The sequence below is a fragment of the Vulpes lagopus genome, chromosome 3, assembly GCF_018345385.1.
Source record: "Vulpes lagopus strain Blue_001 chromosome 3, ASM1834538v1, whole genome shotgun sequence".
Lineage (NCBI taxonomy): Eukaryota > Metazoa > Chordata > Mammalia > Carnivora > Canidae > Vulpes > Vulpes lagopus.
In genome coordinates this window covers 88,444,990-88,459,304 of record NC_054826.1, presented here as the reverse complement: position 1 = coordinate 88,459,304, position 14,315 = coordinate 88,444,990, and the positions used below count along the sequence as shown (strand labels likewise).

Here is a 14,315-nt window from a genome sequence, read left to right as displayed (position 1 = left end):
GTTGTCAGTCATTCCGGAGGTATGTCCATGGTTACACCTGCGCAGGTGAGATTCAGGAGTTAGGCTCAAACTGCTCTGGGTGTCTGGGCCTTGTTCTCAGCAGGTGCTGTTGCTTGAGGTGTGATTTCGTTTTCCATTTGCCCGAGTTAAGAGAGAAGATGGAAAGAAGACATTAAAGAAAAATGAGGGACAGAGTCAGTGAGTTCAAGCAGGTGGGTAGTAAAGGTCAGGTCTTGGGGTCTAGCAGACAACAGATCCCTCCTCTAGTTTTATTCTGCTGCCCATTCTTGGGGGACACAGGGCGAAGGTCAATCTCTGTAGTTACTTCCTGCCAGACATGGTTGTGGTCATCTAGATTGTTAGTAGAGCAGAATTTCCCTCAGCTAGTTGTAGATATGCCTATGGGTCACCAGGTTTACTCCCAAGCTGCTCCTGTCATTGTGTTACTACCGTCTGTAGTTTTTGGTGTCCACACATTTGTATACAAATTGTAACAGTTAATGATGCAAGGTCTAAACAGTAGTCTAAGAGCAGTAGGATTATTAGTGGCCTCAGGAAAGGGAGAAACCGTGGAATATTGGGTAATGCTGTCAAATAGCCTGCAGACTTCATCAGAGGATCTTCCTTTTTGGTTGAAAGTATGTAGCCAGGCTGCCTGGTTGAAGATTTTTTTAATGTCTATTTCCACTTAACTTGAGTATTAATCCAGGTACAGCATGTTTGTTACTGTATATACTCCTCCTTCCCCTGCAATAAGTAGTCTGGGGCTAGTTGTTGTCTAGTACTATTTTGGCTAAAGAGTTTAGGGAAATTCCAAAGTTTCTGAGGACATTCCCTGTATTTTTAGCTAAGGTTTCTATGACATCTGTTTCTTTGCAGTGACTTTATAACATATGAAACCTCACTAAGAGGCAGCTACTCGGACAGCCAACTTAACACTAGCCAGAATCAGTCCTGAGGCTCTTTTTACCCAATGAGAAGACTGAGTATGGGTCTTCAGTGGAGCTAGCTGACATAGCACCATGTTTCTCTCTTGAGGGAGGCTTCACTGTCCTCTTGAAATAATCAATCCTGGGGCATCTGGGAGGCCCAGTCAGTTAAGCAGTGGACTCTTGATTTTGGCTCAGGTCATGACCTCAGGGTTGTGGGATTGAGACTCCACACTCATCAAGGAGACTGCTTGAGATTCCCTCCCCCCCCCCCCAAGTCGCTTGTGTGTTTTCTCTTTCTCCAAAGTAAAATAAATAGATAAAATCTTTGGAAAAAAACATAATAAACCCCAAGTATTTATTTTATGGTATCCTTAGAAAGTGGGCCTTTTCTTTGAGACTTTATAAACCCTGTCTGCCAGGAAATTGAACATGGATAAAGTATTTTGGCTAGAAACCTCCTGGATGGGACAAGTTGTCAAAATACCACCTACATATTGTAATATAGTGCTACTTTTCTGAATTTAATTCTCTTAAATCTTGTCCCAGAATTTCCCCAAAAATGGTGGGGCAGTTTTTGAAACCCTGAGGTAAAACAGTCCAGCAGTACTATTGTGTTTGGTTGGAGGCACGATCTTCCCACTCAAAAGCAGGTAGTTCTTGGAATTCAGGATCTAGTGGGATATAGGAAAAGGCATCCCTTAGATCTAACACAGTGTGATATTTACTGTTACTTAGTAAGTTGGTCAGTAGAGTACAGGGATTGGGAATGGATGTCTCAGGCAGCTTCAGTCACAGCTCTGAGGTCTTGAACTAATCTGTATTCCTCACTTCTCAGCTTTTTAATAGGTAAAATTGGGGTGTTACGTGGGGATCTACATGTCAGGGGCCTAGTCAACCCCTGTTTTAAGAGCCCGTTAATTACAGGGGGATCCCTTGTATAGCATCTGGGGCCAGCAGTCTATTTCAATTTTACTTACAGATATGTTGTTGATGGCATGCCCCCACCTTCCCTCACACGCAGACTTAGGAGGTTGACGTGGCATAAGGTTTTTTGGGGGGATTTTCTCTTTTATATACTAGCATATGTTGTATTAATGACATGAGTTCAATTCCTTGAATCGAACTATTAAGGACTTGAATTTCTAATTTGTCCTGTTGTGAACTTACTGTGGCTTCCAATTTGTCTAAAGTATCTCATCATAAAGGGACATTCTGGCATATATCAAAAAGAGTGTTTTGTTTTGTTTTGTTTTGTTTTAATTTTTATTTATTTATGATAGTCACAGAGAGATAGAGAGAGAAGCAGAGACACACAGGCAGAGGGAGAAGCAGGCTCCATGCACCGGGAGCCCGACATGGGATTCGATCCCGGGTCTCCAGGATCGCACCCTGGGCCAAAGGCAGGCGCCAAACCGCTGCACCACCCAGGGATCCCCAAAAAGAGTGTTTTAACCAACTTGACCCTAGAAGGGTCAAAGGGTCCAGAAACCTTTTGGTGTTTCCTTTTCCCGAGAATCCTTTTGTATTTCAATTTTCATTAGAGAGCCTCATCTTCTGGGTGTTCAGAGAAAGTTGCTCCAGTATCAAGTAAAAATTCAACCGGCTTTCTTCAATTGCTAAGGTTACTCAGGGTTCCTTGTGGGAGGTGAGGATCTACTTTTTCCAAGACCAGATGGGGGGCCTGTCTCATCTTCAGTGAGGGACAACTGATATGATTCCGCTTTGCCCTCCTTCCCTCCTTTCCAGAGCAGTTTGGCCAGCCCTGTTTCCAGTGTCCTTACTGCTAACACTGTTAGCACTGATCGGACCCCCTCTTTGCTAGTGGTCTCTTGGCTCCACAGTGGGGTTTGGGGCACTCACCCGCCCTGGGTGTCTCCTTTTCCTCTCCCAGGTCATTTCATGTAGGTTGGAGAGCTACCACCCAAAGAGCAGCTTGCCTTCTCATTTTCTGGTCTTCACTAGCATCCTGCATCACATCCAGTTATTGAACACCTTGAAAGCTCATTCTGGAAGCTGAGCAGAGTTAGTATTGGGACTCATGGCCAATTCTGGAGTTTCCTTTGGATTTCTGGATCAGTTTGAGACATGAAATAGGTTATTAAGGACCATCCAACTACTCTGAACCTCAGGGTCCCAGTTTGTATTTCATTTTAGGCAATTTTGTAACCTTCCCAAAAAGGCTGATGGATTCTCATCTGTCCCTTGTTGAATCTCCCCTAATTTGGACCAGGACATCTACTCATTTCCTTCATAGCTTTTAAAAGAAGCCTTCAGTAATGCCCTAAACTTTCTCTCTTTTTGTGGGAATTGGGATCCCACTCAGGGTCATCTCATAGCACTGTCTCCTTATTTGGTCTTTGAGAACTTGATCTGGGCTTATAATCTTTTTTTTAAAAAAAACGTATTTTATTTATTTGAGAGAGAGCATGCACTAGAGACAGAGCAAGCATGAGTGGGGGGCAGATTGAGAGGGAGAAGCAGACTCCCCCTGAGCAAGGAGCCTGATGGGCTCAATCTCAGGACGCAGGGATCATGACCTGAGCTGAAGGTAGATGCTTCACTGACTGAGCCACCCAGGCTCCCCGTGACTTATATTCTTTACCAGCTTCCTGTCTGGCTTGCGCTTAAATGGCAAACTTCTCTTCTGCCCTAGAGATTGATTAGCAAAACTTGCATATCTGCCCAGGTTGGGTTGTGATTAGAAAAGATACCCTACATTAAATGTATAAATTAATCAGGTTAACCCATAGCCCTTTAGTGTGTGCCTTCCAGTTATACAGGTCTGAGGTAAAAAAATGGGATGTGGATATTAATGAGACACCTGTCTCCCATCTGGTACCCATCTCAACAGCAACATTCCCATCCCTGGCTTAAAATAGGTCCCTAATCTGGTAGTGCTGTCAGACAAAGGAGACTAAAGGGATACAGGATACATGGGGAAAGGCTTTGAGGGTGTTTGTAAAAGTATTAGAGGCTGATGTTCATGAAGCTGGGGTTGCTGAGGCCCGAGTACCAGAAGAATAAGGTGGAGGCTGATTATGATCTCATGACTTGCAGGAAGAGACGGAGATGGATCAAAGATTCCCTGATTCATCAGAGAATACAGAATGCAGTTTTTGGGTTTTTGGTTCAACCTTCATTTTATAAATCTTAACACTTCCTTTGCAACTCCTCATTTTGATGTAATGCCATAAAACACTGGTCGTATGGAATCTCTTCCTATTTTCTTTCTCTTTTACAAAATGAGCTCAGTTGAGTATTGTTTTAAAATTTAAGGTCCCATTTTCTGGACACTTCTGTTCATCCTCTAGAATATATTATCATGTCCAGACTGTTAAAAAAGAAAGTCATCTGTTCTGGGGTTAAGGAAGGGTGGCCAAATGCTTCTATTTTTGGAGGCTACAGCCCAATAGAGGCTCTCCTTCATGGTAAAACTGTCCCTCTCATAGTCCAGGATTCTTTCTTAGGGTCTCCTTTTACCCTCCCTTAAGGCCATTTACAGTGTTTAGTGGTAACACAAATGCCACCCAACCTCACCCACAATGTGTATGAGACTCGATTGACTTAAAACCAAACCCTCAAGGAGAGCAGCTTAATGGGAAGTGTCTGATTGGGTCTGGGTGGTTGTGCCTTGAGGAGCAGTGGCCTGGTGCATAGGCTGCCTCTTCTAGCCCCTCAATGTCTGGGTAGTCCCAGAGGATTCACTCGGGGAATGGCTCAGGAAGAACCTGGTTTGATTCAGCAACTCCAGGCATACTTCCCCTTTTGAGAGGAAAAACAAACATAGAACAGTATCAGATGTCCCCAGCAAATACTGAACAGGTGAAACAGGTGGAGATACCCTTCACCCCTGCTGATTCTAGACTAGTCTCATTTAGACCACTTCCCATCTGCCAGGCTGAAGCATTCAGCCTCTGAATGGCCGGGTTATGTTATCTTTTGCCACCCAAGGATGTCTAGACTCAACTATAATGAGTGTTCAATCCCCAGGAGTGTTTACTGGAGAGGCTGCATTCTTTGCAGCTTGCCAGGCTTGTGAGACCACTCAAAGAAAATACTCTTACAGTTGTGCCATAGGATTGATACCACTTAACCTCTGTGGAGAGATTCTCAACAAGAGGGTTGGAGTGGCCACAGTATCTTCAAGGGGCCAGCAACACCAATCGAGCAGCACAGACCCCAGGAAAGGGCAGCCCCCCTCCTGGGACTCTACCCCCTGTCCCTATTGATTGAACGGGTTAGCCCAGAAGGGCTGCTGCTGACACTGCTCTGTTCTTCGGAAACCAGGTAACTGGAGGGCAGAACCTCAGAGGGACAGCAGTCCCATCTGGGTTGCTAGACTTGTTACCAAACTAACATGAGGTTGCTCCTTGCACAAAGTAAAGGAGATCACGGGAATGACTCCCCGAGCAAGGGTGGATGGGTTCCTTTGTTTAGGGTTAGGATGAAAATTCAGGTCGGGAAGCCTTGTCATCGTGTGTAGAGGCAGGCATGAGGTCGGTCATATGTCTTACGGAAACGTGCTTACACATACATTGTGTTCTGGGCGGGCTGAAGATTTTGTCAGGGCAGTTCCCCGAGGGCTGGTTTCAGTGCCCATTTGTCTGAGTTAAGAGATGAGCTGGAAAGAAGAGCTTCAGGAAAAACGTGAGACAGATGTGGATCCAGACTGGTAGGCTGTTAAGGTCAGATTTTGGATCTAGCTGGAGACAGCACCACATCAGACACCTTACTGCTCTGTTTAACCCCTTCACATTTAATATTGTTGGCTTGGCTAGATTTATGCACCCCAGTTTGCTGTATTTTCTTGTCTCATGTCTTTTGTTCTTTCACTTTTCCTTTACTGCTGTCTTTTGTATTACATGAATATTCTTTACATTTTTCTTTGATCAATTATTAAGTAAATTATTTTAGAACAGTTTCTAGATTTACACAGTTATGGTCAACATAATGCAGAAATTCTGTTAGAGGCAATTAGCTGTGTTCTAACAGGAGGCCTGGAGGCTGTGGACAGGAAGTCATGGCCCTCTTGTGGGGAAACGCAGAGGCTTGAGCTGGCAGCCCTCCAAACAAAGCTGCAAGAAAGCTGGATCCAACCAGATAGACCCATGAAGGTGGGTGCCCAGACGGGAAATTCCTGACCAAGCAAGGATGGAAAAAAACCTTTGCTTGCAGGAAATCTCCACCTCAAGTAATGAATATTCCACCCCCTACTTAACTGTCCATAAAGGAGAGAAACCCAAACTCCAGCAACTACAGCTGTTGAGCATGCCCGCTGAAGTGAGTATTTTGACTTTAATAATAAAGTTCCCCGCTGTGTTCTCCCCTGTGTTGTGTCTGTCCTTGAATTCTTTCTTTGGGGATATCTTTGGGGCAGGCTGGGTTGAGATCCCAGGACCCAGGATCTCCCCAGTTCACCCAGCAACAATTCTGTAGACCCTACAGTAATTTCTTCTGTTCCTAACATCTTACATTAGTATAGTATGTTTGTCCCAATTAGCAAACCAATAAAGTGTGTACATTTTCATATTTTCTCAGTTTTTCTATAATGTTCTTTTTTCTGTTCTGGATTCCTTTCTAGTAGGATACTGCACTGCATTTTATAGTTGTCTGCTTAAGCTCCTTATGGTTGTGATCATATTCAAAACTCATGACTTCCTAAGTAATTTCCTTCCTTTCACTCATATCTGTCTTCTTGAGACTATTTATCAGTATGGTAAAAATCCTACATAATGGGGGACGCCTGGGTGGCTCAGCAGTTAAGCGTCTGCCTTTGGCTCAGGGTGTGATCTCAGGATTCTGGGATCAAATCTCACATCGAGCTCCCTGCAGGGAGCCTGCTTCTCCGAGCCTCTGCCTATGTCTCTGCCTTTCTCTCTCTCTCTCTCTCTCTCTCTTTTTTGCGTCTCTCATGAATAAATAAAATCTTTATAAATCCTGCATAATGGTATGCTATTTCACATTTCTTCCCATCTCTGTTCAGTGACATCATATTGGTAGTCTGAAATTGGCCCTGGCAAAAGTATTTATGCGTCTGAAATTGGCAACTACAAGTCGTGTTTTTGTTTCTGTTTCTGTTTATTTTGTCTGTTTTTTTGAGAGGCTGTTATTAAGTATATGAGTCTATTGGCACTACCTCTATGTGGCTATTCCATCTCTTTTTAGGAAACAAAAGGACATTGTCCCATAGGAAAGCATTTTACCCACTGGTATGCAGGGTATTTGTAGGCAGGTGAATCCAAGAACTGTGGGGGAGGCAAGATCATTTATGACTCCTCTCTCTCTCTCTTACTATTTCTCAGTTGTATCTTCACATGTCTCCATGCTTTTTTCAGAAGAACAGAAAATGAACAAATCCCAGGTGAGTTTTTTTAATTCCTAATTTGTTTTACATTAGATCTTATGAATAAGGTATAATCTTTAAACAGTAAGTGTAGAAATAGATAAACACAAGAGAGAGGGAGAAGCAGGCTCCCCTCTGAGCAAGGAGCCTGATGCAGGGCTCAATCCCAGGACCCTCAGTTCATGACCTGAGCCAAAGGCAGATACTTAACTGGCTGAGCCACCTAGGTACCCCTGTTGGGAGTTTTTTGATTACCAATTCAATGTTATTTCTAGTGATTTTGTTTTTTCCCCAGCATTGTCTATTTCTTCATGATTCAGTCTCAGAAGATTTTATGTTCTAGGCATTTATCCATTTTTTTCTAGATTGTTTCTTTTTTCTAGGTTTTTTTATACAATTTTTTTTATAGGAATCTCTTCATAATCCTGTGTACTTCTATGGTATCAGTTTTAACTAATCATCTTTCATTTCCAAGTTTATGTTTTGAGTCCTCTTGTTTTTTTCTTGATTAGTCTGGCTAAGGTTTTATAAATTTTGTTTATCTTTTCAGAGGACCAGCTCTTAGACTCATTGATCTTTTCTTTTTTCTTTTTTTTTTTTTTTGTTATCTCTATTTCATTTATTTCTGCTCTAATTTCTATTACTTCCTTCTCTTCCATCTTTATTTATTTTATTTTTTTACATTTCTTTTTTTTTAAGATTTTATTTATTTATTCATAGAGTAAGAAATAGAGAGGCAGAGACACAGGCAGAGAGAGAAGCAGGGTCCATGCAGGGAGCCTGACATGGGACTTGATCCCAGGACTCCAGGATCATGACCGGGGCTGAAGGCAGGGGCTAAACCACTGAGCCACCCAGGGATCCCTCTTCCCTCTTTTTTAAAGATTTATTTATTTATTTTAGAGAGAGAGAGTCTGAGGGTGGGGCGAGGTATGGAGGGAGAGGGAGAGAATCTCAGGTAGACTCCCTGCTGAGCACAGAACACAACACAGGGCTTGATTTCACAGCTCTGAAATCGTGACCTGAGCTGCAGTCAAGTCTCAGTTATGCAACTGACTGAAAGACCCAGGCACCTCTCTATTACCAATTAATTAATTGGTAATTCCTCTCTATTAATTCCGTCTTTGTGCTAACCTTAAGTTTTCTTTTGTCTTCTTTTTTCTAGTTTCTTTAAGTGTAAGTTTAGATCATTTATTTGAGTTAATTTTGTTTGTTGAGGTAGGTCTTGATCACTTATAAATTTCCTTTAGTACTGCTTTTGTTACATCTTTAAGATTTAGGATTGATGTTTTCATTTTCATTTTTCTCCAGATATTTCTTGATTTTCTCTTTGATTTCTTCATTGACCCATTGGTTGTTTAGTAACATGTTATTTAGATTTAGATTCTACATGTTTGTATTTTAGTTTTTTTCTTGCAATTGATTTCTAGTTTTGTACTATTATACTTGGAAGAGATATTTGATATGATTTCAGTTATCTTTAGTTCATTGACACTTGCTTTGCGGTCTAGCATGTGATCTCTCCTGAAAAATGTTCCGTATGCACCTGAAAAGAACATGTGTTCTGCAGTTTGTGGGTAGAATAGTTCTATACATTTCTGTTATGTCCGTCTGATCTAATGTGTCATTCAAAGCCACTGTTTCTTTTTTAAGCCACTGTTTCTTTTTTTTAATATTTTATTTATTTATTCATGAGAGACATAGAGAGAGAGAGAGGGAGAGACACAGGCAGAGGGAGAAGCAGGCTCCATGCAGAGAGCCTGATGTGGGACTCGATCCCGGGTCTCCGGAATCTGGCCCTGGGCTGAAGGCGGCACTAAACCGCTGAGCCACCGGGGCTGCCCAAAGCCACTGTTTCTGTATTGATTTTATGTTTGGATGATCCATGCATTGAGGTAAGCAAGTTGTTAAAGTCTCTTAACAATTATGGTATTAGTGTCAATTTCTCTTTTCCTATGTTAGTACTCGTCTTACGAATTTGTATCCTGTTTATGTTGGGTGAAATAGATTTTCATTTGTTATATGCTCTTGTTGGGTTGATCCTGACCCCTTTGTTATTGTGTAATGACCTTTTTTGGTTTTTGTTACCATCTTTGTTTTAAAGTCTATTTTGTTTGATTTTTATACCTTTTGGGTTTCTTAAAAATTAATTCATCTGCCTGGAATATTTTTTTTCATTCCTTCACTTTCAGTCTGTGTCTTTAGGTATAAAGTGAGTCTTTTGTAGACAACATATAGATCTTTTTTTTTTTTCAGATCTTATTTTTTTATTCATTACATCACCCTATGTCTTTTGATTGGAACATTCAATCATTTACATTTAAAGTAATTTAAAGTAATTATTTACATTTAAAGTAATTATTATTAGGTATGTATTTATTGCTATTTTGTTGTGTTCTCCTTGTTTTCTAGTTGTTTTCTGTTCCATTCTTCTCCTGCTCTCTTCTCTTGTGGTGTGATGGTTCTCTTTAGTGTTATGCTTGGATTCCTTTCTCTTTATTTTTTGTGCATGTGTTTACAGGTTTTCAGTTTGTGGTTGCCGTAGAATTCATATACAGTATCCTATGTGTATGGTATGAACACATTATAAAATCACTAAATTTTTGCTCCCTTTTCCATATTTTATGTATATAATGTCACATTTTATATCTTTTTGTGTATCACTTGAATGCTTTTTAAAAGATTTTATTTATTTATTCATGAGAGAGGCAGACATAGGCAAAAGGAGAAGCAGGTTCCCTGTGGACTCGATCCCAGGACCCCAGGATCATGACCTGAGCCAAAGGCAGACACTCAGCCACTGAGCCACCCAGGTGCCCCCCTTTGTGTAATTTTTGTAGATATAATTGATTTTACTATTTTTGCATTTTGATTTCCATACTAGCTTTGTAATAATCTTTTACCTTTACTATGTGTTTGCTATTACCATTGAAATTTTTTTCTTTCTTAATTTTCATCTAGTTGTGGCCTTTTCTTTCCACTTAAAAGAGTCCCTTTAACATTTCTTTTAAAGCTTGTTTGATGAACTCCTTTAATTTTGGGACATTATCTCTTTCAATCCTGAGTGATAGCCTTTATGGGTAGAATATTCTTTGCCGTAGGTTTTTTTTTTTTTTTTTTCCTTACAGCACTTTGACCATATCACACCACTCTCTTGTGGCCTGTAAAGTTTCTGCTGAAAAATCAGCTGATGGCCTTATGGAGTTTCCCTTTTGTATAACCTCTTTTCTCTTGCTGCTTTTAAGATCTCTCTTTATCTTTATTCTTGTTTGTTTTTATTATGTGTGTTGGTGTGAGCCTCCTTGAGTTCATCTTGTTTGAGGTCCTCTCTGCATCGTGGACCTACATATCTTTACTTCTCCAGATTAGGGGTTTTTTCAATGGTTAATTCTTCTGTTTCCTTATGTCCTTTTTCTTTTAGTACCCCTATAATCCAAATGACACTTAGCTTGATGATGTCACAGAGGTCTTTTAACCTATCCTCATCTTTTTTTTTTAAAGATTTTATTTATTTATTCATGAGAGACACAGAGAGAGAGAGGTATAGACACAGGCAGAGGGAGAAGCAGGCTCCACGTAGGGAGCCCGATGTGGGACTTGATCCAGGACTCCAGGATCACACCCTGGGCTGAGGGCAGGTGCGAAACCACTGAGCCACCCAGGGATCTCCTATCCACATTTTTTAATGTAGTTTTTCCTTTTTGCTGTTTAGCTTGATTGTTTACCATTACTGTCTTCAAGATTACTGATCCATTCTTCTGCATCCTGTAATCTGTTGGAGTATTCTAGTGTATTTTTCATTTTATGTTCTTAAGCTCCACTTGGTTCTTCTCTGTATTTTATATCTGTCTGTTGAAGTTTTCAGTCACTTCATCCACTCTTCTCCCAATATTTTTATGGCCATTACTTTGCACTCTATCTGACATATTGCTTATGTTTATTTTGATTAGCTCTTTTTCTGTGGTTTTGTCTTGTTCTGAACATATTCCTCTGTCTCCTCATTTTGTCTACCTCTCTGTTTGTTTCTGTGTATTATGTAAGTCAGCTATGTATCCTGGTCTTGGAAGTACTTGGCTTGTGTAGAAGGGGTTCTCTTCCCTGTAGTGTAGTCCCCTTGGTCACTAGAACTAGATACTTCAGGATGTTGTATTGTTGCTGAGCCATGATTGCTGTGGGCATGCTGGTAGATGTATCTTACTCGCAGCCCAGGTACCTGTAATGACCCATTTTGTTAAAAAAAAAAAAAAAAAAAAAAAGACCCATTTTGTCTGCTGCATGCACACTGGGTGCAGAGGTACAGATCTTGCTCTCCACCCGGTTGTCTGTACTTAGCTACTAGGACAGCTTGGGTGCACTGATGGGTGGCACTTGCTTCCTGTATGGCCAAATGAGAGTCTTGGCTGCATGAGTTTTAGGCACATTGGTGTTTAGGGTTAGCTCCCCTCCTCAGTCACTTTAAAGAGGCACTTTTCTTGCTGGAGCTGCCCACAAACTATGGTGGGGTAGGAGCTGCTTTGGAGAAGCACCTTCTAGGGTGGGTTAAATGGGGCAGGTCCAGGGGAAGCCTGGGGCTCAGCAGCTTAGCGCCACCTTCAGCCCAGGGCCTGGTCCTGGAGACCCAGGATCCAGTCCCATGTTGGGCTCCCTGCATGGAGCCTGCTTCTCCCTCTGCCTGTGTCTCTACCTCTCTCTCTCTCTCTCTCTCTCTCTGTGTGTGTGTGTGTGTGTGTGTGTGTCTCATGAATAAATAAATAAAATCTTTTTAAAAAATAGGGCAGGTCTTCAGGGGAGCACTAGGGTGAGGCACATTGTGCTTGAAAGGTAGATGGAGAGCATTCACATTGGCTCCTATAAGTATCCGGCTAGGCTTTGAGAGGGCAAGAAAAATATTGCCTTCTTCCATCTCCTTTGTTTCAAGGGAAGGCTTTTATAGACCCCAGTACTTCTTGCACACATCCCAAAAATAGTCAGTAAATCTTGAAATATACCCAGGTGCTTTTCAAACTGCTCCTTTTGTGCTGTGATTATAACCGACAATTATTTTAACATTTTGGTATGTTACTTTATTGTGTTCTAGTGTGTATGGGTTGCTTATGAAAAGTCTGCTTTAATTGTATCTTTATTCCTTTTTGTAATATTTCCTTGTTCACTGGCTGCATTCAGAATTCTCATTCTCTATCTTTCTCTCTCTAATAGTTTTAATATGCTGTGTGTCTTTATGCTTTTGGGAAACATTTATGCTACTTCGTATTGTTGAGCTTCTTGGATTTTTTGTTTTCTATCATTAACTGCAAGAATTTTTTTCTTTTTTTGAGTTTTATCTTTTTGTCTTTGGTGGGGGATGGACTGAGGGAGAAGAACAAATATCTCAAGCAAACTCCCCGCGGAGTGGGGAGCCTGACGTGGAGCTTGATCTCACACCCTGAGATCACAATCTGAGCCGAAATCAAGAGTCAAATGCTTAGGTGACTGAACCACCCAGGCGCCCCAGTGAGAAATTTTAAGACACTGTTTCTTAAAGTGTTTCTTTTGTCCCATCCCCTCCCCCCACCTGGTTCCAATTATGCATGTGCCAGAACTTTTGATTGTTTTTCACAGCTTTTTAATGTTCTGTTTTGTTTTTCAATTTTTATCTTTGAGTTTCAGTTTGGGTAATTTCTTTTGATCCATCTTCAAGTTCATTGATTGTTTCCTTAACTGTGTTTACTGCTGTTGACTGCTGATCATTCCGTTGAAGAGGTTTCTCATCTATTACTGTGTTCTCATTCCTAGATTTCCATTTGGTTCTCTCTGCTGAAATTACCCACTTGATTTTGCATTTTGTATACCTTTTCAGTCTTAACATACCTTAGAATCTTTAACATATTAGTTGTCACTGATTAAAATTCTGTTAGTTTCCATTTCTGTGTCCTATCTGATTTTTTTTATCTGATGATTACTTAGTATCTTGGTAGTAACTTGTTAGTTTCTTTCCTTTTCATATGCTTTGTAAACTTTCTGTTGAAGTGTTTGTCTTGTGTCAGACTCTAAACTGTGGTAACTAGATTTAATTGCTGGAAATGGGCATGACTTTCCTGGTAGGCCTTTAGTCTAGGGGTTCTAATTTAACAAGTTAGGAGTTAGGCAAGATTTGAGACTTACTGTTTCTGTTACTACTCTTAATACTGCATAGGCTTCAAATTTTATAGTGATACCTTGTGTTTTAGAATACAGGTTCATTTACCAGAGTTAAGTTTGTTCATTTCTGAGTTTTAAGGGTTCTCTTTGCTCTGTGTCTCAAAGAGGGTCTCTTTGCATGCTTTTATTTTTCTCCTGCCTTTTTGTCAGCAATATTTTATTGGTACTTGTTATTCCTAGCTTCTTAGCTTGGTGGTGAGAAGTCACAGGCAGAATGTGTTCTCTTACTCCATTACAGCCTCAGTGTTAGGTCTGCCCTGTGTACTTGGGTTGTGGGGGATGTGGCCTTCTTGGTTTTCCACAAGGACCAAGGACTTGGTTCTCCCCACCTCCCTGCCCAGGTATAGTTGGAGACTCAGTGCATCATCCTACCCTTCCCCCAGGAATAGCATAAGTGCCCATTGCGGTTTGCAGAGAAAAAGCCTGTAAAAGGATGCCTAGCTGGTGCATTCAGTTGAATGTCCTACTCTTGGTTTTAGCTCAGGTCGTAATCTCATGGTTGTGAGAGTGAGCCGAGTCCTGCATGGAGCTCTGTGCTTAGTTCAGAATCTGCTTGAGACTCACTCTCCCTCTGCCTCTCCTCTTCTCTCCAAAATAAATAAGTAAATCTTTAAAAAAAGAAAAAGAAAAGAAAATGCCCATAAGAAGGTGCAAGTCTCCTCCATGTCTGTGGTCTGAAGGGGTTTCACACTGTTATGTCAGCTCACACTCTGTTTTCATTAATTAACATTCCCCCTATTCTGGGGAGTTCCTGCAGGTATTGTCTCTTCCTAGATTTGGGGCACTTGGGTGCTTTGTGACCTTGCCTCTCCTGTAAGTTAGGAAAAAGTTGTAAATTTGAGGTGAGTTTGGCTCATTTTCAT

The 14,315-nt window shown here is 41.1% G+C and overlaps 1 protein-coding gene across 1 annotated transcript in view; it reads left to right on the top strand.

Moving 5' to 3' along the window:
* Window positions 1–14,315, top strand: part of LOC121487302 (zinc finger protein 2 homolog) — a 37,898-nt gene that overhangs the window by 1,625 nt on the left and 21,958 nt on the right. The window contains exon 2 of the mRNA XM_041748862.1: window positions 7,235–7,293. Within this exon, the coding sequence (XP_041604796.1) occupies window positions 7,255–7,293 (39 nt within the window). The 5' untranslated portion in view covers window positions 7,235–7,254. The remainder of the gene's footprint in view (window positions 1–7,234; window positions 7,294–14,315) is intronic.